The sequence below is a fragment of the Rhinatrema bivittatum genome, chromosome 14 (genome assembly GCF_901001135.1).
Source record: "Rhinatrema bivittatum chromosome 14, aRhiBiv1.1, whole genome shotgun sequence".
NCBI classification, from domain to species: Eukaryota; Metazoa; Chordata; class Amphibia; order Gymnophiona; family Rhinatrematidae; genus Rhinatrema; species Rhinatrema bivittatum.
Window position 1 is genome coordinate 4,478,824 of NC_042628.1, and position 27,543 is coordinate 4,506,366.

The following is a 27,543-nucleotide window of genomic DNA, read 5'->3' on the forward strand; positions in this document are numbered from 1 at the left end:
CACACCTGGAAGGAGAGCATCCTATGGTTATTATGGCAGACACTTACCATACACACCTGGAAGGAGAGCATCCTATGGTTATTATGGCAGACACTTACCATACACACCTGGAAGGAGAGCATCCTATGGTTATTATGGCAGACACTGACCATACACACCTGGAAGGAGAGCATCCTATGGTTATTATGGCAGACACTTACCATACACACCTGGAAGGAGAGCATCCTATGGTTATTATGACAGACACTTACCATACACACCTGGAAGGAGGGCATCCTATGGTTATTATGGCAGACACTTACCATACACACCTGGAAGGAGGGCATCCTATGGTTATTATGGCAGACACTTACCATACACACCTGGAAGGAGGGCATCCTATGGTTATTATGACAGACACTTACCATACACACCTGGAAGGAGAGCATCCTATGGTTATTATGACAGACACTTACCATACACACCTGGAAGGAGAGCATCCTATGGTTATTATGACAGACACTTACCATACACACCTGGAAGGAGGGCATCCTATGGTTATTATGACAGACACTGACCATACACACCTGGAAGGAGAGCATCCTATGGTTATTATGACAGACACTTACCATACACACCTGGAAGGAGAGCATCCTATGGTTATTATGACAGACACTTACCATACACACCTGGAAGGAGAGCATCCTATGGTTATTATGACAGACACTTACCATACACACCTGGAAGGAGAGCATCCTATGGTTATTATGACAGACACTTACCATACACACCTGGAAGGAGGGCATCCTATGGTAATTATGGCAGACACTTACCATACACACCTGGAAGGAGAGCATCCTATGGTTATTATGACAGACACTTACCATACACACCTGGAAGGAGGGCATCCTATGGTTATTATGACAGACACTTACCATACACACCTGGAAGGAGAGCATCCTATGGTTATTATGACAGACACTTACCATACACACCTGGAAGGAGAGCATCCTATGGTTATTATGACAGACACTGACCATACACACCTGGAAGGAGGGCATCCTATGGTTATTATGGCAGACACTGACCATACACACCTGGAAGGAGGGCATCCTATGGTTATTATGGCAGACACTGACCATACACACCTGGAAGGAGAGCATCCTATGGTAATTATGGCAGACACTTACCATACACACCTGGAAGGAGAGCATCCTATGGTTATTATGGCAGACACTGACCATACACACCTGGAAGGAGGGCATCCTATGGTTATTATGGCAGACACTGACCATACACACCTGGAAGGAGAGCATCCTATGGTAATTATGGCAGACACTTACCATACACACCTGGAAGGAGGGCATCCTATGGTTATTATGGCAGACACTTACCATACACACCTGGAAGGAGGGCATCCTATGGTTATTATGACAGACACTTACCATACACACCTGGAAGGAGGGCATCCTATGGTAATTATGGCAGACACTTACCATACACACCTGGAAGGAGGGCATCCTATGGTTATTATGGCAGACACTGACCATACACACCTGGAAGGAGAGCATCCTATGGTTATTATGACAGACACTTACCATACACACCTGGAAGGAGGGCATCCTATGGTTATTATGGCAGACACTTACCATACACACCTGGAAGGAGAGCATCCTATGGTTATTATGGCAGACACTGACCATACACACCTGGAAGGAGAGCATCCTATGGTTATTATGGCAGACACTTACCATACACACCTGGAAGGAGGGCATCCTATGGTTATTATGGCAGACACTGACCATACACACCTGGAAGGAGGGCATCCTATGGTTATTATGGCAGACACTGACCATACACACCTGGAAGGAGAGCATCCTATGGTTATTATGGCAGACACTTACCATACACACCTGGAAGGAGGGCATCCTATGGTTATTATGGCAGACACTGACCATACACACCTGGAAGGAGAGCATCCTATGGTTATTATGGCAGACACTGACCATACACACCTGGAAGGAGGGCATCCTATGGTTATTATGGCAGACACTGACCATACACACCTGGAAGGAGAGCATCCTATGGTTATTATGGCAGACACTTACCATACACACCTGGAAGGAGGGCATCCTATGGTTATTATGGCAGACACTGACCATACACACCTGGAAGGAGAGCATCCTATGGTTATTATGGCAGACACTGACCATACACACCTGGAAGGAGGGCATCCTATGGTTATTATGACAGACACTTACCATACACACCTGGAAGGAGGGCATCCTATGGTAATTATGGCAGACACTGACCATACACACCTGGAAGGAGGGCATCCTATGGTTATTATGGCAGACACTTACCATACACACCTGGAAGGAGGGCATCCTATGGTTATTATGGCAGACACTGACCATACACACCTGGAAGGAGAGCATCCTATGGTAATTATGGCAGACACTGACCATACACACCTGGAAGGAGGGCATCCTATGGTTATTATGGCAGACACTGACCATACACACCTGGAAGGAGGGCATCCTATGGTAATTATGGCAGACACTGACCATACACACCTGGAAGGAGGGCATCCTATGGTTATTATGGCAGACACTTACCATACACACCTGGAAGGAGGGCATCCTATGGTTATTATGGCAGACACTTACCATACACACCTGGAAGGAGGGCATCCTATGGTTATTATGGCAGACACTTACCATACACACCTGGAAGGAGGGCATCCTATGGTTATTATGGCAGACACTGACCATACACACCTGGAAGGAGGGCATCCTATGGTTATTATGGCAGACACTGACCATACACACCTGGAAGGAGAGCATCCTATGGTTATTATGGCAGACACTTACCATACACACCTGGAAGGAGGGCATCCTATGGTTATTATGACAGACACTTACCATACACACCTGGAAGGAGGGCATCCTATGGTTATTATGGCAGACACTTACCATACACACCTGGAAGGAGGGCATCCTATGGTTATTATGGCAGACACTGACCATACACACCTGGAAGGAGAGCATCCTATGGTTATTATGACAGACACTTACCATACACACCTGGAAGGAGAGCATCCTATGGTTATTATGGCAGACACTGACCATACACACCTGGAAGGAGGGCATCCTATGGTTATTATGGCAGACACTGACCATACACACCTGGAAGGAGAGCATCCTATGGTTATTATGACAGACACTTACCATACACACCTGGAAGGAGGGCATCCTATGGTTATTATGGCAGACACTTACCATACACACCTGGAAGGAGAGCATCCTATGGTTATTATGGCAGACACTTACCATACACACCTGGAAGGAGGGCATCCTATGGTTATTATGGCAGACACTTACCATACACACCTGGAAGGAGAGCATCCTATGGTTATTATGGCAGACACTTACCATACACACCTGGAAGGAGAGCATCCTATGGTAATTATGGCAGACACTTACCATACACACCTGGAAGGAGGGCATCCTATGGTTATTATGGCAGACACTGACCATACACACCTGGAAGGAGAGCATCCTATGGTTATTATGACAGACACTTACCATACACACCTGGAAGGAGGGCATCCTATGGTTATTATGACAGACACTTACCATACACACCTGGAAGGAGAGCATCCTATGGTTATTATGACAGACACTTACCATACACACCTGGAAGGAGAGCATCCTATGGTTATTATGACAGACACTTACCATACACACCTGGAAGGAGGGCATCCTATGGTTATTATGACAGACACTGACCATACACACCTGGAAGGAGAGCATCCTATGGTTATTATGACAGACACTTACCATACACACCTGGAAGGAGGGCATCCTATGGTTATTATGGCAGACACTTACCATACACACCTGGAAGGAGAGCATCCTATGGTTATTATGGCAGACACTGACCATACACACCTGGAAGGAGGGCATCCTATGGTTATTATGGCAGACACTTACCATACACACCTGGAAGGAGGGCATCCTATGGTAATTATGGCAGACACTTACCATACACACCTGGAAGGAGGGCATCCTATGGTTATTATGACAGACACTTACCATACACACCTGGAAGGAGGGCATCCTATGGTTATTATGACAGACACTTACCATACACACCTGGAAGGAGGGCATCCTATGGTAATTATGGCAGACACTTACCATACACACCTGGAAGGAGAGCATCCTATGGTAATTATGGCAGACACTTACCATACACACCTGGAAGGAGGGCATCCTATGGTTATTATGACAGACACTTACCATACACACCTGGAAGGAGGGCATCCTATGGTTATTATGACAGACACTTACCATACACACCTGGAAGGAGGGCATCCTATGGTTATTATGACAGACACTTACCATACACACCTGGAAGGAGGGCATCCTATGGTAATTATGGCAGACACTTACCATACACACCTGGAAGGAGAGCATCCTATGGTTATTATGGCAGACACTTACCATACACACCTGGAAGGAGGGCATCCTATGGTTATTATGACAGACACTTACCATACACACCTGGAAGGAGGGCATCCTATGGTAATTATGGCAGACACTTACCATACACACCTGGAAGGAGGGCATCCTATGGTTATTATGACAGACACTTACCATACACACCTGGAAGGAGGGCATCCTATGGTTATTATGGCAGACACTGACCATACACACCTGGAAGGAGGGCATCCTATGGTTATTATGGCAGACACTGACCATACACACCTGGAAGGAGAGCATCCTATGGTTATTATGACAGACACTTACCATACACACCTGGAAGGAGAGCATCCTATGGTAATTATGACAGACACTTACCATACACACCTGGAAGGAGAGCATCCTATGGTTATTATGGCAGACACTTACCATACACACCTGGAAGGAGGGCATCCTATGGTTATTATGACAGACACTGACCATACACACCTGGAAGGAGGGCATCCTATGGTTATTATGACAGACACTTACCATACACACCTGGAAGGAGGGCATCCTATGGTTATTATGACAGACACTTACCATACACACATGGAAGGAGGGCATCCTATGGTTATTATGACAGACACTGACCATACACACCTGGAAGGAGGGCATCCTATGGTTATTATGGCAGACACTTACCATACACACCTGGAAGGAGGGCATCCTATGGTTATTATGACAGACACTTACCATACACACCTGGAAGGAGAGCATCCTATGGTTATTATGACAGACACTTACCATACACACCTGGAAGGAGAGCATCCTATGGTTATTATGGCAGACACTTACCATACACACCTGGAAGGAGAGCATCCTATGGTTATTATGGCAGACACTGACCATACACACCTGGAAGGAGAGCATCCTATGGTAATTATGGCAGACACTTACCATACACACCTGGAAGGAGGGCATCCTATGGTTATTATGGCAGACACTTACCATACACACCTGGAAGGAGGGCATCCTATGGTTATTATGACAGACACTTACCATACACACCTGGAAGGAGAGCATCCTATGGTTATTATGGCAGACACTTACCATACACACCTGGAAGGAGGGCATCCTATGGTAATTATGGCAGACACTGACCATACACACCTGGAAGGAGAGCATCCTATGGTTATTATGACAGACACTTACCATACACACCTGGAAGGAGGGCATCCTATGGTTATTATGACAGACACTTACCATACACACCTGGAAGGAGGGCATCCTATGGTTATTATGACAGACACTTACCATACACACCTGGAAGGAGAGCATCCTATGGTTATTATGGCAGACACTGACCATACACACCTGGAAGGAGGGCATCCTATGGTTATTATGGCAGACACTTACCATACACACCTGGAAGGAGAGCATCCTATGGTTATTATGGCAGACACTTACCATACACACCTGGAAGGAGGGCATCCTATGGTTATTATGGCAGACACTGACCATACACACCTGGAAGGAGGGCATCCTATGGTTATTATGGCAGACTCTGACCATACACACCTGGAAGGAGGGCATCCTATGGTAATTATGGCAGACACTTACCATACACACCTGGAAGGAGGGCATCCTATGGTTATTATGGCAGACACTGACCATACACACCTGGAAGGAGGGCATCCTATGGTTATTATGGCAGACACTTACCATACACACCTGGAAGGAGAGCATCCTATGGTTATTATGGCAGACACTTACCATACACACCTGGAAGGAGAGCATCCTATGGTTATTATGACAGACACTTACCATACACACCTGGAAGGAGGGCATCCTATGGTTATTATGACAGACACTTACCATACACACCTGGAAGGAGGGCATCCTATGGTTATTATGACAGACACTTACCATACACACCTGGAAGGAGAGCATCCTATGGTTATTATGGCAGACACTTACCATACACACCTGGAAGGAGAGCATCCTATGGTTATTATGACAGACACTTACCATACACACCTGGAAGGAGGGCATCCTATGGTTATTATGACAGACACTTACCATACACACCTGGAAGGAGGGCATCCTATGGTTATTATGACAGACACTTACCATACACACCTGGAAGGAGGGCATCCTATGGTTATTATGACAGACACTTACCATACACACCTGGAAGGAGAGCATCCTATGGTAATTATGGCAGACACTTACCATACACACCTGGAAGGAGGGCATCCTATGGTTATTATGGCAGACACTTACCATACACACCTGGAAGGAGAGCATCCTATGGTTATTATGACAGACACTTACCATACACACCTGGAAGGAGAGCATCCTATGGTTATTATGACAGACACTGACCATACACACCTGGAAGGAGGGCATCCTATGGTTATTATGACAGACACTTACCATACACACCTGGAAGGAGGGCATCCTATGGTAATTATGGCAGACACTTACCATACACACCTGGAAGGAGGGCATCCTATGGTTATTATGGCAGACACTGACCATACACACCTGGAAGGAGAGCATCCTATGGTAATTATGGCAGACACTTACCATACACACCTGGAAGGAGAGCATCCTATGGTTATTATGGCAGACACTGACCATACACACCTGGAAGGAGGGCATCCTATGGTTATTATGGCAGACACTGACCATACACACCTGGAAGGAGGGCATCCTATGGTTATTATGGCAGACACTGACCATACACACCTGGAAGGAGAGCATCCTATGGTTATTATGACAGACACTTACCATACACACCTGGAAGGAGAGCATCCTATGGTTATTATGACAGACACTTACCATACACACCTGGAAGGAGAGCATCCTATGGTTATTATGGCAGACACTTACCATACACACCTGGAAGGAGGGCATCCTATGGTTATTATGGCAGACACTGACCATACACACCTGGAAGGAGGGCATCCTATGGTTATTATGGCAGACACTGACCATACACACCTGGAAGGAGAGCATCCTAGTAGTTATAGCGGAAACTTACCATATCCAAAATGCAATGAGGCTAAGGGTGCAACAATATAATTAACCAAAAATAATTTTCACCTCTAGTATTTAAAACACATTGCACTCACAAAGAAAACTTTTTTTGTTTCAAGGTTTTGTTTCTAGGCTAAAGCACGTTTAAGCTTTAACCCGTATCCGCTATTGTATTTCTTAATTATTTCTACCTTTACTTCCTTCCAGCTACATAAGCTTCCAAGTTCCTTATCCTTGTTGAATGTAACTTTGCCTTATTCATTTCTTTTGTTTAATTCTCTTTAGTTACGCTACAGTTATACCCTTGTTAAATGTAAACCGATCCGATATGGTTATGACTATGAAGGTCGGTATAAAAAAGTGTTAAATAAAAAAAAATTAAAGGAGGAAATACAGGTGAATCCTCACTGATTTGGCAGAGGGCAAAATCACAAGTCAGTAGAATCTCCTGTTTTTGTGATGTGCATCTCTCTTTCCCAATGACATTTTATTATGCCAACATTTTTTTATAGTTTCTTTCCTTTTTTTTGTTTTTGTATAAAACAAAGTGTCTGGAAGCAACAAGAACATTTTGTATGCAATTGAGCCTACAACCTTAATACCGGATTATCAAGCAAATCCAATGTACTTAGCTTTAGTTTGGTCGAATGGCTCTGGTTTTCAGCATTGCTGCTATAAGGCTGCAACGATCGTTGAGATTTCTCTCTTTTCTTGTTGCTTCCAGGGACTTTGTTTTATTAAAAAAAAAAAGAAAAACTATAAAAATGTTGGCATAATACAATTTCATTGGGAAGGAGAGATGCACAACACAAGAACAGGAGGATTCTACTGACTTGTGATTTTGCCCTCTGCCAAATCAGTGAGGATCCACCTGTATTTCCTCCTTGAAACAAAAAAAGTTTTCTTTGTGAGTGCAATATGCAATGCGTTTTAAATACTAGAAGAGTGAATCTTTTATCGTGGTGTTGATGAATTTTTTGAAATTGAGTTGGCTGTCAATGGTGACTCCAAGGCTACGAGCTTGTGGTTGGAGGGAAATTGTGTGTGCATGTTGATTCCTGTCTGTTAAGTATTTGGTGGTGTTATGCTGCAAAATGAGGATGAGTTCTGTTTTAGCAGTGTTCAGAGCAAGGTGTAGGCCAGTAAGGAGGTGGTTTATTCAGCTGAGGCAGTTCTCCCATGTTTTGATGGCTATGTCTAGTGATTCTTGGACAGGAATGAGAATTTGGATGCTATTTCCCTTACCATTGGTGGCTAAAGGTTTTCATATTGTTTTATTAAGCATTAAGATGCCTACTTATGTTTGAGAAGATAATTTTTTGATTGTACTTAGAGGGAAACGTCAAATTGACTTATCCAGCTACCTGACAAAAGTCTGAATGAACCTCTCTCAAGGAAGAGGCATGATGAAAAGATATAAGAGAAGGGAAAACCAAGTTATCTTATGTTAAGCAGTGACAGAGCTTTGCTTAACATCAGTAGATTGTTATCCTATCACTCGCTTCTTTATGAAATACGTTGTCCAGCAGAGACATGAGTGTTCTCCATACCTGTTCACAATTTTCGATTAACTGCTTGGGAGATGGCTCGCACCATTGTACCTGCTCTGTTTCCTGGTGTGCTCTCTTTGGGATGATTGCTGTATTCACACAGCAGATAGGCACCAGGTACAATCAAACAATTATCTTCTCAAACATAAGTAGGCATCTTAATGCTTAATAACGCAATAGGAAAACCTTTAGCCACCAATGGTAAGGGACATAGCATCCAGAACTGTTTCAAATGGGCCATCTGAAAGGCAGCACTGAATAGACTGGAAGCCAGATGTTTCATCAATCAGAAACACCAGTGCCTGGAGCATGTGTACTGGAAGGTACAACACATGCAGAACACATTTAAAGGAATACTGGATGACAAAATTATCCATCATGACTGGTAACAACAGACAGAGGATGACAATGTTTGCATGTTAAAGATTAGCCTATTATCCTGTATACTTAGGAAGACAAAATTGATGTTCCCCAAGAAAGGGTCACGGACTTAACGTTTGACACTTGTGATTGGGATTACATTCGGTTTCTGAAAGGAAAGGTAAAAATAGGTTCTGAGGGAGTTCTTTCCCATCCACATTAATCCCAGATGTTGCAAGAGCTCTGTAATGAGGAGGCTGATCATGGGCTAAAGGAAATGTTGAAGATGCTTCTCTAAGCTCTAGACCACATGGATGGAGAAACATTGGATGCTATCATGGTTTTCTGTATATTTTTTCCCATGATCCTAGCCATTCCTAATAATAGCTACATTTCCCAACTCTGAAACTGAAAACAGTTGTATTGAGGGTCTCTAACCTACTGAAAGAGGAAGACCTTCTTGTCCAAGTTCAGGTTTCCCAGGTCTTCCTGGGAAGGAATAAGTCTTGGGGTGCAAGACAGTGAATATCCCTGAGAGATCCTGGAGTAAGAAGGATTCAGTCAAAATTCCTCATCTGCCCTGAAAGAGTTCTTGGGAAAAGAGCGCAATGTGAAAATGAGAAAAGTCTGGAAGAGTCCTCGTGAGTTTCGGCTGATAATAGTCAGAGACATGCAAAGAGGGATGTGGAGAGCAGGCAAGAGGGGCCTTCCTTTAAGAGCTGACTTGCTTGGCAGTGCAGCAGACTGAGATTTATTTTTGAGTAGTTTTGGACTTCGCTTTACTGTTTGGAGCATTAGCTATTGGTTTATATTTATTTTTGGAGTCAGCGTGGGGTTTTTGTGTTTTGGACTGGGCCAATGAGCAAAAGAGCCCCAGAAAGGCGAAAGCTTTGCGGGAACCCCAAGAGGTCAAAGGGCTTGTCCTTGGCCATGAGCTTCCCTATGGCTTGGCAGGTTCCTCCAGCTTCAATTCTCAATTCCCTGGGGATTGTTCTCTACTTATTTCGCCTTCACATATCACCAGTCGTTGGTCAGAGGTGACACACCAGGGCTGTTTCTTCAGTTGTGCAACTGAACACCCTAAGTCTGGTGACTGCACAAGGACTTGGACTCTCTCTCTCTCCAATGCGTTCCTAGCCTCAACCAGCACAGGAATGAGGGGACTGGTCCGAGAATGAAACTTAGGCTCTCTGCATGCCAGGGCTTATCACCACGTTAGCCTCAGTTTTATTCAGATTAAACTTTACAAAAGGTGAATTATGTCAGTGCTGCTCTACTTTCAAATTCCAAGATCTTCGCACAGTGATAAGAAAGTCAGGTACTCCTGGCTATAATGGCATTGATCCCAATTACTAGTCTTACAAATAGGAGAGCCTGCCTGGCTCCCCAAAATGAGCAATACTATAACATGTCATCGCTGCTCCAGAGGAGGCCTGAGTGTTACAGACATCCATTTATTCTGACTCTTATCCCCTCTCATCTGTTATTTCTTACAACAAAACTTCCTTCAGGGACACTGGCGGTTTGCTTTTTATTTTTCAAATCCAGCTGATACTTTGCAAACTTAGGGCCTATTTACTAAAGCTCTTCTCCCATTCTGTATCCATGGGAAAAATCCTTTAGAAAATGAGGCCCTTAATTTTAATAATCTGTCAATTATAATTCAGCATTGTCTAAATTATCAAGAAGGCTGCTCACTCTGTAAAAATGTTGTTAGCATTAATTTTGTTATGGGTTTGACAGTTGCTTGGTTTTGTTTGCAAATATTATTACCCTTAATAGAAGGCATGGGGGTAACCTGTATAGAGCGGCAGTTACTACCCTTAACAAACACAAAGGGGTAACTTGCACAGCGTGGCAATTACTACCCTTAATAGTAACATGGGGTAACCTGCACAGAGCGACAGTTACTACCGATAGTAACATGGGGTAACCTGCACAGAGCGACAGTTACTACCCTAAAGAAAAACATGGGGGTAACCTGCACAGAGCGGCAGTTACTACCCTAAAGAGAAACATGGGGGTGACATGCATGGAGCGGCAGTTACTACCCTTAACAGAAACATGGGGGTGACATGCATGGAGCGGCAGTTACTACCCTTAACAGAAACATGGGGGTGACATGCATGGAGCGGCAGTTACTATCCTTAACAGAAACATGGGGGTGACGTGCACGGAGCGGCAGTTACTACCCTTAACAGAAACATGGGGGTGACATGCATGGAGCGGCAGTTACTACCCTTAACAGAAACATGGGGGTGACATGCATGGAGCGGCAGTTACTATCCTTAACAGAAACATGGGGGTGACGTGCACGGAGCGGCAGTTACTGCCCTTAACAGAAACATGGGTGTAAGCTGCATGGAGCGGCAGTTACTGCCCTTAACAGAAACATGGGGGTAACCTGCACAGAGCGGCAGTTACTGCCCTTAACAGAAACACGGGGGTAACCTGCATGGAGCGGCAGTTACTATCCTTAACAGAAACATGGGGGTGACGTGCACGGAGCGGCAGTTACTGCCCTTAACAGAAACATGGGTGTAAGCTGCATGGAGCGGCAGTTACTGCCCTTAACAGAAACATGGGGGTAACCTGCATGGAGCGGCAGTTACTGCCCTTAACAGAAACACGGGGGTAACCTGCATGGAGCGGCAGTTACTACTCTTAACAGAAACATGGTAACCTGCATGGAGCGGCAGTTACTACCCTTAACAGAAACATGGGGGTAACCTGCATGGAGCGGCAGTTACTGCCCTTAACAGAAACACGGGGGTAACCTGCATGGAGCGGCAGTTACTGCCCTTAACAGAAACATGGGGGTAACCTGCATGGAGCAGCAGTTACTACCCTTAACAGAAACATGGGGGTAACCTGCACAGAGCGGCAGTTACTAAAGAGAAACATGGGGGTAACCTGCATGGAGCGGCAGATACTACCTTAGAAACTTGCTGGGCAGACTGGATGGATCTATTTGATCTTTATCTGCCATTGTTACTTTGTTACTGTGATGTTTCATTTTCATTCCAGTAACTGAATAAAATGTCCTGCAAGTTTCTTTTGTTGCTACTTAAACTCTGTTTATTTCCCCTGATATCTTGTAATGTCTGTAACTACAATGGAAAAGAGGGTCCATGTTCAGTTATCAGGGGAAAGTTACAAGGTGACTATAGCCAAATATTCAATGGGACAAGTCCCCTGCTGAATGTACTTGGCACAGAACTAAAATTTAGCCAGGTAAGTCACAATCCCACCCCCACCTAAATTATTTCCAAAAAATGTTTGCTCCTAGAACCCAATCTCCCCAACCCTCACAATAATTAAATCGCTGTTGGCTGCACAGGAGTTCTTTTCTCCAAATGTATCTTGGGTGGTTGCCGCCAAACAGCTCAATTTTAGATTTATCAGTCAAAAGAACTTTCTTCCAAAACGTTTCAGGCTGCTTTAGACGATGAGGTCATAGAAATGGGTTTCCTCCTCACAACTCTCCCATGCAGGTCATTGTTATGTAAGCAACACTGTACTGTGAACCTGTGAACACTCCAGACACAGCTAAACCTTTCAACAGGTCATTTGTAAACATCTGTGGTTCTGTCTTGCAGATCTGACCAGATTTCAGGCTGCTCCAATTAGAGATTTTTCTTGGTCTTCCAGATCTTGTCCTGGCCTCAACAATTCCATATAACTTTCATTTCTTCATAATGTTTCTGATGCTCAAAATTACTAGCTGGAAGCTTTTAAAGAGCTTGCTATAGCCCTCCCCTGTTTTTTAAGACTGAATTTCTTCATTTTCAAATGCTCAGACAGCTGCTTAGAGAGGAGTCCATGGTTGTTGAAAGTAGACAAAACAATAATCAGAGTCAGAGTATTTGTTCAACCATGGAAGCCTTCACCTGACTGAGCGAAGGCTTAACAAGTCAATTAATGTTATGTACCTTATTAACAATTTAAATGAAAAGGAGTAATGAATCACCTGGAAGGTTGCACATGTCATATTGACTATTTTCAATCTGTTAAAATCAGTAAATAAACAGCAAATTTTCATTAAAATCTGCATAACAATGTCATGTTTTTGTACTATCTAGAGATTGTAACACCTTCTGTTCACTTATAGATTCACTGAAACATACACTTTGACCAGGGGTGCCTAAACTTTGCACCAACTGCAGATAAATATGTGTATCCATTGTTTATTCGCTGCAGCTTGTTCTTAATATGCTCCTGTCACATTTTAAGCATAAGCTTATCTGCCCTGATGGAAAGAACGTTTTGTGAAAAAGAGTATATTCTGCAAGGTAGCTCCACTGTCTGTGCTGGCAGAGAGACAGACCGAGACAACTACAACACACAGGCACCAGAAATTAAAATACAAGTCTGCATCCCATTATGCCTGACCCAGAGGTCGAAAACCATAAGAAACGAAGAAAAAATGATGGTCTTAAAACATTGTATGCATACGCTGCCTGTGGGATCCGTCAATCAAAGAGAACACATACAAATATAAAATCGTTTGAGAATTTTATAAGGATTGAATTTTGGAACCAAATATTCTTTCAGGCAAGCCTCTCGCCATGTGTGGCAAAGCCTAGACCTTGACACATCCGCTGCTCCAGGTCTCTCCTGGGTATCCCACCATCAGTCAAAGAGATGGATGGACAGTGGGAACTATACTTTAGAACCATGCTGTTTGGATTAGACCTGTAAATGGGATGCAAGAGCCAGGGAAGTGAGAGGTGTACTACTGCCAGTCTGGGTCACGCTCATTATTAATAATCATTTTTAAAATTCTCATTCTATTGCTCTCTCTTGTTGAGTGCTTCAGTGTGTCGTGTGTGCAGACGCACCATGCGCTGACAATGCCCTCTGCTGCACTGCCGATGTACCATGCTTCGAGTGCTTATGTTTCTTTGACTTGAGGTCCAACGGCTGATGCCCCTTCGGTTTACACTTCTCGACCCCATGGCTTCAGCCTGAGTCAATGAGGGAATCTTGGAAGAGCACCTGCTCGCTGCACTGTGGGAACAGGATCTGTTGCGACTCCGGAGAGATTTATGCAGCGAGAACAGGAGCATCTGTTCACAGGTACAACAATTCTTCTGATCATGTTCTGGCCCAAGGCACCAAGAACACAGATCTTGGTCATCAGTGAGGGACAATACCTTGCCACAAATGCAGTTTTTGAATCTGCTCACTGTAGACGTTTTCTTCTGGCTCAACTCAGTGAGGAAAAATTATTTCTTCAATTTTTAAATTTTCTTTTAGTAGTGGGTGCAGCAGAGGTGGCAAGGCAATTAGAAAAAAAGAAAATACTGTGGTAGAAGTGTCAAATTTAAGAGTTTACAGACAAATTGTGATGAGAGACTGAATACACATTCATGCTTGTGCTCGGACAAAAGATGGCTGAGGATGCTAACGTGGCAACTCCTGCACATGCTCAGTAGAGATAAAAGCTCTGCTAGCTAGAAGAGATGAGACCATTCGGTGCTGCAGATGATGTCATCCACATATAATGGCTAATTCAGCCTGCTTATCAATGGAGAACTACACAGCGCATGTGCCACGTGGAATGCATGGGTTTTGATATTGTAGGAAGCATTGTTTTGCTTAGAAAATGGCTGTTTTTAGTTACTAGGTGACTGGTTTAAAGGTCATCCAGTTCAATTAAAAGTCATTACCTTCTGATGATGCATTATTATGATTTGAATAGCACATACGAGATTTACGCAGTGCAGTCCGGAGACACATAGGGGCCAGTCCCTGCTCCTTACAGCTTACAATCTGTGACAGAACTTTGTGGCTTCAGTTCAGTTTCCAGTGTATGTGTGCCCACATCACTAATACATCAGTTGGCAACTGAAGAGGCTAGGGTGCTGAACTGTTGTGCCTAGCAATGATTCTCCTAGAAGGAGGTTGAGGATACCGATAGGGAAGTGTGTAGGAGAAGCTTCCGGCGTCGCTCTCTGTGCCTTTTCTATTCTGTGTGTGTGAGAGGCGCTTGTGCTGTTATTGTCTGTTCGTAGGTAACAGACTTCAAGAACCTCTTACTAGCAAAAATAAAATGTAATTAGAAATATTCGATGACAAGAAGTGATAACACAAATGTGATATTAAGTAACTTTTTCTGATGGTACGAAAAAAGGAATGGCAGTATGCGTGCTGGAAGAGGATTTAATGAAAAACCCATGGCCGACCCCCTCTGTACTTTCTTTCCTATGTACAAGATCAAATCCTCAGCAGGTAGAGTTGCCTTTGTCATAATTAAGGAATGATTTGTTACATTTCAAATTAACAAGGCTTCCTGGCATCATGAGAGTGGTTTAGGAGTCTGGGGTCTCTCATGCTGCTCCTGGGGACTTCCAATTCCGAAAGAGCTTCCTTGCAGCTAAAATTACTGAACAGAAAACGATCCAGTGAACATTCAGGCAGTGTTCAAAGCTGTGCCCGGGAAGCAGGAACACTCATCCTGAATGAAACACTGCATGAGGAATATGATGTCCGAGTACAGGAGTGGTAGAAGAGGTCCAAGACGCCCGAGGGGGACAACAAGGGTTATCATCAGTTTCCCTGTCCACAGACGCAGATCCCATGGGCTGTGCCCATATTGACACTGGCTGGGTGCAATGTGCAAGGGTGGGGGAAAGGCTTATAGAAGGGGGCCTGGCGTTATGCAGATCTCCTTGTTATCTCTGATCTCTGGGCTCCCACCTTCCTCCCTCCCATTTTGGCACCCCAGGCAGCAGCCCATCTTGATCGCCTATCTTGATGACCCTGATTACAATATCTTTTAAGCTTTTAATTAGGAATGCTCCACTAGATTTGTAGAAACATTTTTTGCCTTTTACTTGCCCTCCATGTAAACTGCTAAGTTGCTCTTTAGAAAACATTGCAATGTGAAAAATACCTTTGTGGTGAAGTGCGCAGATTAACAATACAACAGAAAAAAACATCACTTCATCCAGTCTGCTCAGTTATTGCTGGCCACGCTGCTAAGGATATATCTCAGCTGCAGGCCACAGGGTATCACCAGAGGAAGGACATCGCTTCATCCAGTCTGCTCAGTTATTGCTGGCCACACTGCTAAGGATTTATCCCAGCTGCAGGCCACAGGGTATCACCAGAGGAAGGACATCACTTCATCCAGTCTGCTCAGTTATTTCTGGCCATGCTGCTAAGGATTTATCTCAGCTGCAGGCCACAGGGTATCACCAGAGGAAGGACATCGCTTCATCCAGTCTGCTCACTTATTCCTGGCCACGCTGCTAAGCCTATATCTCAGCTGCAGGCCACAGGGTATCACCAGAGGAAGGACATCATTTCATCCAGTCTGCTCACTTATTCCTGGCCACGCTGCTAAGGATATATCTCAGCTGCAGGCCACAGGGTATCACCAGAGGAAGGACATCACTTCATCCAGTCTGCTCAGTTATTTCTGGCCACGCTGCTAAGGATATATCTCAGCTGCAGGCCACAGGGTATCACCAGAGGAAGGACATCACTTCATCCAGTCTGCTCAGTTATTTCTGGCCATGCTGCTAAGGATTTATCTCAGCTGCAGGCCACAGGGTATCACCAGAGGAAGGACATCACTTCATCCAGGCTGCTCAGTTATTGCTGGCCACGCTGCAAAAGGGTATATCTCAGCTGCAGGCCACAGGGTATCACCAGAGGAAGGACATCATTTCATCCAGTCTGCTCACTTATTCCTGGCCACGCTGCTAAGGATTTATCTCAGCTGCAGGCCACAGGGTATCACCAGAGGAAGGACATCACTTCATCCAGTCTGCTCACTTATTCCTGGCCACGCTGCTAAGGCTATATCTCAGCTGCAGGCCTCAGGGTATCACCAGAGGAAGGACATCATTTCATCCAGTCTGCTCACTTATTCCTGGCCACGCTGCTAAGGATATATCTCAGCTGCAGGCCACAGGGTATCACCAGAGGAAGGACATCACTTCATCCAGTCTGCTCAGTTATTTCTGGCCACGCTGCTAAGGATTTATCTCAGCTGCAGGCCACAGGGTATCACCAGAGGGACATCACTTCATCCAGTCTGCTCAGTTATTTCTGGCCATGCTGCTAAGGATTTATCTCAGCTGCAGGCCACAGGGTATCACCAGAGGAAGGACATCACTTCATCCAGTCTGCTCAGTTATTGCTGGCCACGCTGCTAAGGGTATATCTCAGCTGCAGGCCACAGGGTATTACCAGAGGAAGGACATCATTTCATCCAGTCTGCTCACTTATTCCTGGCCACGCTGCTAAGGATTTATCTCAGCTGCAGGCCACAGGGTATCACCAGAGGAAGGACATCACTTCATCCAGTCTGCTCACTTATTCCTGGCCACGCTGCTAAGGCTATATCTCAGCTGCAGGCCACAGGGTATCACCAGAGGAAGGGCATCGCTTCATCCACCACAATTTTTGTCATCTTTCACCATTGGGCAGATGAACACATCTTCCTTCTCATATCTAACCACAAAGATCTGTAATAATCCAAACAGCCTCCATCGCTAGCATGGCTATTGCCCAAATATCTGGCCTCTTAGGTTCCTATGTTTCCAGATTGTACTTTGCAACCATCAACCTGCTGCATCTACCTGGTCAACATGAGTGCGCAGTCAGCTAGACTGACCCATCTCCATGAGTGCCTGCATTTCTGCTTAGTTATTACTGTGCTGCAGCCTGCCAGACAGACCTGGATCCACGAGTGTCTGCGTTTACACTAGGACTTCTAGTTATTACTGTGCTTGCAGCCTGCCAGACAGACCTGGATCCACGAGTGTCTGCGTTTACACTAGGACTTCTAGTTATTGCCAGACAGACCTGGATCCATGAGTGTCTGTGTTTACACTAGGACTTCTAGTTATTGCTGTGCTTGCAGCCTGCCAGACAGACCTGGATCCACGAGTGTCTGCGTTTACACTAGGACTTCTAGTTATTGCCAGAGAGACCTGGATCCATGAGTGTCTGCGTTTACACTAGGACTTCTAGTTATTGCTGTGCTTGCAGCCTGCCAGACAGACCTGGATCCACGAGTGTCTGCGTTTACACTAGGACTTCTAGTTATTGCCAGAGAGACCTGGATCCATGAGTGTCTGCGTTTACACTAGGACTTCTAGTTATTGCTGTGCTTGCAGCCTGCCAGACAGACCTGGATCCACGAGTGTCTGCGTTTACACTAGGACTTCTAGTTATTGGCAGACAGACCTGGATCCACGAGTGTCTGCGTTTACACTAGGACTTCTAGTTATTGCCAGACAGACCTGGATCCATGAGTGTCTGCGTTTACACTAGGACTTCTAGTTATTGCTGTGCTTGCAGCCTGCCAGACAGACCTGGATCCACGAGTGTCTGCGTTTACACTAGGACTTCTAGTTATTGCCAGAGAGACCTGGATCCATGAGTGTCTGCGTTTACACTAGGACTTCTAGTTATTGCTGTGCTTGCAGCCTGCCAGACAGACCTGGATCCATGAGTGTCTGCGTTTACACTAGGACTTCTAGTTATTGGCAGACAGACCTGGATCCACGAGTGTCTGCGTTTACACTAGGACTTCTAGTTATTGCCAGAGAGACCTGGATCCATGAGTGTCTGCGTTTACACTAGGACTTCTAGTTATTGCTGTGCTTGCAGCCTGCCAGACAGACCTGGATCCACGAGTGTCTGCGTTTACACTAGGACTTCCAAGTATTGCCAGACAGACCTGGATCCATGAGTGTCTGCGTTTACACTAGGACTTCCAAGTATTGCCAGACAGACCTGGATCCATGAGTGTCTGCGTTTACACTAGGACTTCCAAGTATTGCCAGACAGACCCGGCTGCAGGACTTACCTACATTTTTCCTGGGAGTTCTAACTGCCATCTGTGGAGGTAGTTTTCAGACACCTACCTTGGTGCAAATTCCATGAGTACTTTTTATTTGCAGACTTTGCACCACATTTCCCTTTGACAACTGATGTGAATGCAAAGTAGCCATAGACGTTTGCACTTGCTTTAAATGCAGGCAAAACCTTGCCAGAAAATCACACATACACACAATTTTGAAACTTGAATCCCCAAGTGATATTTTTGGAACCTGTCTCCAGGAATGCCTTCCCACAATCCAGCGGTGGAACCCCCGGCACAACGTTAGCTGGATTGGGGGAAGGCAGGAAATAAATATATGTACGATAATGCTAATAAAATGGCTGTTCATGCAGGTAAAGGGCTTTGAAAATTGCCCTCTCTCTGTCACTCTGGTGCAGGGTTGCCGACTCTTTGAAATTTTTATTATTTTTTTTTTTTTACCTGACATCCTAATTTTCTTTTATGGACTCAGGTTTCATTGTCATTTTTTGCCAAGTTGCACTGACTATGCCAAGATTCACCCCTTGATGTACTGTGGGGTTCTCTGCTCACACTGGGAATCTTTGGGGCCACGTTGCAGTCATGAGATCTCGTCCCAGTCGGCCAGGCCTGTTTTCCTTACCAACTCCTAACTTAGCTCTGCTCTTTCACCTTGCTAGCACTGATCAGACCAAGAGCTGCAAACCGAGCTGTAGAGGGGCAGACAGTTACTGAATGTCTATGGGACTCTTATAATATGTTTCATCCTGGCAATCACATGCAGTTTATACAGAAGGCACTGACTCCCGAGTTCTGCAGCCTGGCAGATTCTGAACCCAGAGCACCGGAGATCCAGGTCTTCGGCTGGCCACGGCTTCTTGGAGACACAGGTCCTGTTGCTCGTAGAGTTTTTATTGATATAAAATGGTTTTTATGACTATGTCCTGTTTTACTTCTATGATTTTGGTGACAATCTCTTTCTGCTATTTTGTCAGTGTTTTTAGCTTGCAGCTAAGGCACTAAAGGCAGTACAGTACCTGTCTACAAATGGGTAGGCTGTGTTTTACTGGAAAGATAACCAGATGGCCTGGAATAAAAAGTTACATTCCACCCTTCTCTATGGCCCAGGAATTCAGCCAATACCAAGGATAGCAACCTCTTTTCAAATGTGGAAGCAGTATAAGACTGTGGCCACTTAGTAGGTATCATTGCATAATGAATCTTCTACCTGTATTTTCCTTCAGCAGTCTCTAAATATTTAGATTTATCTTAGCAATGATCATCTCTGGCCAAATCATTAACAGTGACCTACTGTCCTATTTCTTCTTAATCATACGGAGCCCAGCCTTCCTGGACAGAAAATCTCTGTAGGGGGTGTCCGGACCTTTAATAGGCATATAACTAGGAACAGGTGATGCGGTGGGAATGAGAAACCTCCCTGGGCCAACAGGAAAGATTTTGGTTTCACCCAGCACACAGAACCCTTCCTTATCCTAGATCCAGTCAGAAAGCCTTATAACTTAACCTGCTTCAGAGTTTGACAAATTATTTGCACATTTCAATGAAATTTCTGAGGTAAATGTTCTGGAGTTTGATTATCAGTAATTTGTGCAGTAATAAATTTGCTCCTGAGATTGATTTAGTTGAGCAGGTAGAGTAGCCTGGTGCCTGAGCAGTCTCTGTCAGGTCAGAGGTCACTTGCAAGCCCAACTTATACACACAGACATTTTAATAAAGAGATTGGGTTTCGGATTTTATAAAGTATTGTATTTGCATCTCACAAGTAAATCTCATGTCAATGTAAAAATGTAAAAATTCTTACAGTGTCAAAAATCAAGCAATTTGTGGTCTGTCCTTAATAGCAGTTTTCCTTTGATCAGTGTCCATGTGGATGAGGCCAGTCTCGACTTGCAAAGAATTGCTTCAGCCCTCTTAGATTGACTGGTGGGAAATACGGGCCAATTCTCTTGCGAATCCACCATTTGCCTTTGGCAGCGTGCTTGCCTCCCAGCTGGCTAAACTTGTACTTGTAGTGTTCTCCCCTGATCCATCTTCAAGAGAAAAAGAAAAGAGAATGAGAACGAGCCTACCTGAAAGGGTCTGCCCGCTTCATCAGAGCCACTAAGTCAATCAGCAAGTGGCCTTGTAAAACCTATATCTCGCTTGTGCTTCCGAGAGTGGCTCCTGTGTGCATAACATTACTGCAGCTGAATTTATATTGGGGAGGCAGAATGGAGGCCAGATGTTTTGTCCTTAATATGAAGACAGGGAACTATTGCTATGTAAGTCTCTGGTCCAGGACACCAGGACAAAAAGAACCAGACTGGAGTGAGGTGAGAGAAACCAGGACTACACTGCATCTCATGATGACAAGACGCTTGGTGGGCTTTGCAAATGGCATCTGTCATTCTCATCCATTTCCATGGTTTTTAACCTTTTCTGTATCAATTTCTACACCAGAACAATTAGCGTCACCGCGTTCTTTCTCCAGCTCATCTTCACTTTCATGCAAGGTGATTGGCTGCCCTCCTGTCTCCATTCCTCTGCTCCTTAAGAGGGTAATTTTATAATATAATAACCGGGTTGATGTGATGCCTATCATGAAACTCGGTATAACAAAAACAATAAATAAAAATAAAAAATATCTCATGTGTAACGTGCAGCAGCTAAACACACAAGTTACACAAAGTTTCTATGCTTACTTACACACATAAAGGTGAATTTTAAAAGAAATGCACGCAGAAGTAGCACTTATTCGCATTACTGCTATTTTATAAACCTTGCACATATGCGTGTAAGTACTGGTGCGGGAATAACTTTGCTCATGTGAAAAAGGGGTGGATATTGGGTGGGTCCTAACATTTAAGCGCACGAGATGTAATTTTACAACCTGCGAATGCAGCGCTGTTGCCTGTGCATATTTACTTCTGCTCTTTTTCAGGCGCAAGTTAGAATAAAACTCTTTATAGCCAAAAACGGACTAGGTAAGGAGTCTGGGTAAACTGGGGAGAGTGCAGGCTGATGACCTAGACACAAACCTGGCAAACTGGTGGACTAACTGGCAAAACTGTTTGTTTCCTTCATGCGCACGCATGTCATAAAATGTGCTCACTTGCACATGTAAAAGCCAAGGCCTAAAGAAAATACATGAATAACCTTTCCTTGTGTAACTACTTAAAATTAGGAGCCCACGTACATACGCTAGGTGTATTTTATATAATGTGCACAACTTGCACGGATATAACATTCCAGTGCATGAGTGCTCGCACCCACATACACACGTAGATGGGCACGCGCATGGTCGTTTTAGAGTTGCCAGCCCTATTTTGCTTTGAAAATTATCCGAAACAACATCTACAGACTCACCTGCACATAGATACAGCTGCTCTTTGCACGGCACAATTTGTGCATGTGAATTTATGTGCAGACTTTTTAAAATCAAAAGTATGTGTGAAAATCCAAATTCTGCTCCTGGAATGCCTCCACTGGTGCGCATTAAAATATGCACAAAATCAGGTACAACCTCTGGGAAACAAACCATCTCCGTGCTTAAATCCATGTTATAGATGCACAAATGACTGAAAATGTACCACAAATGAGGATTGGTTTTATCAAATTAGGCAAGAGAAAACTACCACTTTATCTGAGAAAGAGGGTAAGGATTTTGATTTCTACACTTAGCTTTTGATCCTATTGATAATGAGAAAATAAACAAAACTACTCGTGTTGGTACAATCTTTGCAGGTACTTTTAGCTGCAGGGTTTGCATCAATAATCAAAGCAAATGTCCACAGAGGATGTTCTGCTTTGATCATTGTCCCTAGAAAAATTACCTGCAGACTTGTACCTACTTTGAGTGTCCTGGATGGGAGCCAGGCAGGTACTTCCTCTCTCTGTCTTAGGAACGGCTGCAGAATCCACAGATAAAAGAATGTGTGTTGTTAACAATCTGCAGACAGGTCAGGCAATATACAAAGCCTCCACTTCCATGGCTAAAATGGGTTTTTGGCCCTGGAAAGGGCTTTGAATATTGCCCTCTATCCTATGTACCACACCACCAGCCTTTCTTCAGAGGCACAGCCTTAGCAAGGTTTCACAATCTGTAGTCTGCAGCTGTAATTATATTCAGGAGCAGTCTTACTTCTGAAGTCTACTAGGCGGCTTAAGTGTTACTCCCATGATGTCTGACTTTGCAGAAGTGAAAACGTTTCGGTTAATAATCACAGATTGATGGCCATCTTACTTTACATAATTTCATATGAATGCTGAAAACCAAGCTCTGATTTCCATTTTATTGCTTACATATCGTACATACATATCTATTTCACCTATATAGCGCATACATCTATTATATAACTGTTAATTTCTCAAGGGACAGAGAGACTGTGATGGTACCTCTCAAAGCGACACACAGGCGCATGTGCGTTGGCCCGAGCCCAGGGTTGCGTGCATGTTATAAAATAGCCGGAGTGTGTGCACGTGTGCCTAATTTTAAGTGGGCATGTGCCTAGGCGCAAATCCTCTGTAAGATTACGTTCATAAGAACATAAGACCTGCCATACTGGATCAGACCAAAGGTCCATCAAGCCCAGTATCCTGTTTCCAACAGTGGCCAAGCCAGGTCACAAGTACCTGGCAGGATCCCAAGGGGGAGATGTATTCCAAGCTGCTTATCCCAAGAATAAGCAGTGGCTTTCTGCAACTCTGCCTTAATGGTTTATAGACTTTTCCTCCAGGAACTTGTGCAAACCTTTTTTAAACGTGTCTACACTAATAGCTTTCACCACATCTTCTGGCAATGAATTCCAGAGCTTAATTATGTGTTGAGTAAAAAAATATCCCTTGGCACACATGCATCTAGACTCCCACCCTCGGTGTGGCTATGATGCAGAAAATTCCGGGCCTCATCAGTATCCTTATCACCTGCTGGCACAAGGAGCAGAAGCTTCCATGGGAGCTGAACCCCCAGGTCTTCTTCCTGGCAGTGCACAGCACCTTGTTACTTCTGTACTAGCAATGATGAGTATTGTGTGTGCAACAATGCAAACACTGCTACCAGATGTCAGTGAAAAAAATCTATCACTGATAAAGTTAAAAGCAGAAAGTAGAAAATGCACCAGAAAACTCCAAGAATGGAAACTCACTAAACTGTGCAGCAGATTTCTTTGACGCCAGACACTTGGAGAAAATGTCTCGTCTCTTTTCCAAATGCTTGCTCATGCTGAAAGAAATGCTGTCCCATTTCTATGATTTTTCCCATATGTTTTCTCTCTCTTCAAATATTTGTTGTCAGAGTGAGCTGCGCGTAGAGCTGGAGGCAGGAGAACTTTAAAATGACCCACACTGCACTACTGCTGATGCGCTTCGGCAGGAAAAATAGGGCTTAGCTAGTTGACTTGGTTATGATTTCTTTATTTATAAACTGCTTAAAAATCCTCAGCAGCTCACAAAAAGGACATTCATAACAGAAGAATAAAGCACTACATCTCCAGATCCAGTAAATGAAGAAATGTTACCTGAGCACTACGAGGGTAACTTTTAAAGAGGTGCGCGGGGTGCACGAGTGTGCGTTGGCCTGTGCCCAGGGACACGACCATTTTATAACATGCACGCATGTATGAAACAGCTTGACTGCGCGCACACATGCGTGCAATTTTAAGTGGGCATGCGCTCATGCCGCTTCTTTAAAAGACGAGATCGATGCCATTACCAGTTTGGTCCCAGTTCACCCAGTTAAGGCATAGGACTTCCAAACCCCCCTAGTTTAATAGCCTGCCCCTCTTCCCTGTTAGCCCCGCTGATCTGTCTCTCTGTCTTTATTAGCAGTAAAGTTGCTCCGCTCACATCCCGTCCCCTTTTGTGTGCATAGCAGCAAGGATGTGGGTACGCGGGTGGCTTTTAAAATCTGCTTGGCATGTGCTGGCCAGAGTTGTGAGCATATCTCCCAGTTTTGGCGTGCGCTGGGCTTTTAAAATTCACCTTTATGCCTGGAAGGGACGGCTGGGCTGGGGACTTGCTGTTATAGTCCTGCTCTTGTAAGTAATGAATAAGAGGACCAAGGCCTAGACTCACCATTCTGCTCTATTTATCGCCCGCAGTGCTACCGGGACATAACTCCGCCCACACTATTGCCCTTCCCTTAATTTGAATAGTACCGCCGTGGTGCGGCTGGCACCGTGTGCGGTAGTGTGTTATTGCACGCGATAAGGCAACATCGCAGCTTGATAGAAAATCTTTACATTTTATCTATTTATTTAAAATATTTATTACCCACTCATTCCAATGTTCAAGGCAGGGTACATACAAACATCACATGAAACAATCATGACCTCCATGATGTCAATATTCAAATGGTTTGTGCAGCTAAGTTTGGGATGTAGCCAGACAAACTGCAGGCTTTTAAAATTTCCGCACTAACCACCTCCAAGTTATTCAGCTGAGTAGCTAGCCGGAAAAAACTTATCCGGATAGCTCGGAGGGCAGAGATAACTAGGGCAGAGTTATCCAGGGAAGTCGGAACATTATGGACTTGAAGTTAGACAGATAAGTTTAACGGCGCATTGCTGAAATCCTCCCCATGCTGCTGAATATTGGTCTCTGTGATTTGGGGAAAGACACGATGAACTGTATGTTATTTCAGTGTCAGACTATCAGACAATAGGATTCCTCCTCTGACATACAACGTAAACATACAATTTGGGTTCGATGGTTATGTGTATTGCAATGTTTATATATTTTTTGTAATTCACCCTGGGCAGCTCCAAAAAGGCAGGCTAAATACATAAAAATAAAGAGAGTTGGGATCCTGATGCAGAAGGCCACATTTTGAAGCTGATGGTCTGGAGGAACAGAGTTGCCGGCTCTCTCAGTAGAGTAGGAGAACTCACATTTCCACCTCCTTCCCCGAGAGCTCTTTTAGTTAAAAGCATTTTAAGGGGAAGTTAAAACATTTCCCTCTTTAAGGTTTTTGCAAACAGCTTCAAGGAGAGAATGTAGCTCAGTTTCCATCGATTCTCAGTGTCAGTAATGAGTGTAAAGCAGAGACTCAATGTCAAATGTAATGGAGTTTGTAGCATCATTACCGAGAGCAACCACAGAAACTGCGGTTCTGTCTCCATGCATCATTCTCTTGAGTCATTTAATCTAACCGTGAAAGGCCCTGTATCCCTCTGCCTAGAGGTGAATTACATACCCACCCATATGCCAAGCTAGAGAATGAACCATTCCGAGAGGTGAAATATAATCCGCTGAATCGTCTAGTCCTAGAGGTGAAATATTCCCTGCATCATGAAGTTTCAGTCAACCACTGATTACCAAGATCTGCATCCTAAATAATAAGTGGATAAGAAATCTTGCGTCTGCAGCTGCACTGTGCTTTTCCTGCTGTGGTACTCAGATTTTACCCATTCGCTTTGTCTGGAATTGGGCATGGCGGTGAGTCGATGACATGCTTTCCTAAGGGTTTCAGCTGGCTTTGGATCAAACACACAGCTCCCTCCAGCTTTCATGGACTGTGCAATCCAGGCTTTCTGTGCAAGCACACACACTCCATCATTTTCCATTTCTGTGCATGGCCTTACATAAAAAAGCTCTAAAAATAATAAGCACTATTTCTTAACTCAATAGTCCACAAACTCTTCCTGCCAGATGCCCGGTAGCAGCTGTGCTGTAACACTTTCAAAATTCGATTGTACATCAGGCTATTATGACATCTTCCAACTGTACGTGTTAAAAATTAGCAGCAATATTCGAGCTGCTGCGACCAAGACCTAAATCTCTCAGGCAGCTGTAATTAGTTCCAGAGGGCAGCAGCTGTCGCCTTAGTAACAGCTGAGAGTTTTTTGGAGGGAAAACGCAAGGCCCGTGTTTTCTGTCAGAATTAATGGCCTGACAGGTCGACAGGAGGGGACAGTAAGCCAAAGCATACTTATTTCTTATATACATACATACATACATACGCATACCTTACGCATTCTTATTTAATTGTGAATCAAAGGTTATATGGCAGTGAAAAGATTAAATTCATTAAAAGCATAACATCTCCATCATGGGCCTTTTGCTTGGTTTACATTACCTTTCTCGCTGGACATATCATAAACTCAGCGCATCAAGGACTGGCTATAAGAGTAATACTGGCTTTATAGATTGTAAAGACTGTTCTTCCTACCTCCCTATGCGAGAGAATAAACATGACGTGTTGTAGCTATTAAATAAAACCCCATTCATAAGCTGTTGCAGTAATATTATTATCAAAATAACTATTTCAGAAAGTGATTCAGTTCATGCAATACCTTCCACGATGTACAAATGGAGATATATACAG

General features: G+C 44.2%; 1 protein-coding gene across 6 annotated transcripts in view; it reads right to left on the reverse strand.

Annotated features, from left to right (window-relative positions):
* Positions 1-20,971: 20,971 nt before the first annotated feature.
* LOC115076240 (lipase maturation factor 1-like) overlaps positions 20,972-27,543 on the reverse strand; it is a 295,884-nt gene continuing 289,312 nt past the window's right edge. For all 6 annotated transcript variants that reach the window (XM_029577466.1, XM_029577464.1, XM_029577465.1 and 3 more), the window contains one exon: positions 20,972-21,271. In XM_029577466.1, coding sequence (XP_029433326.1) covers positions 21,097-21,271 — 175 coding nt within the window. In that variant the 3' untranslated portion in view covers positions 20,972-21,096. The remainder of the gene's footprint in view (positions 21,272-27,543) is intronic.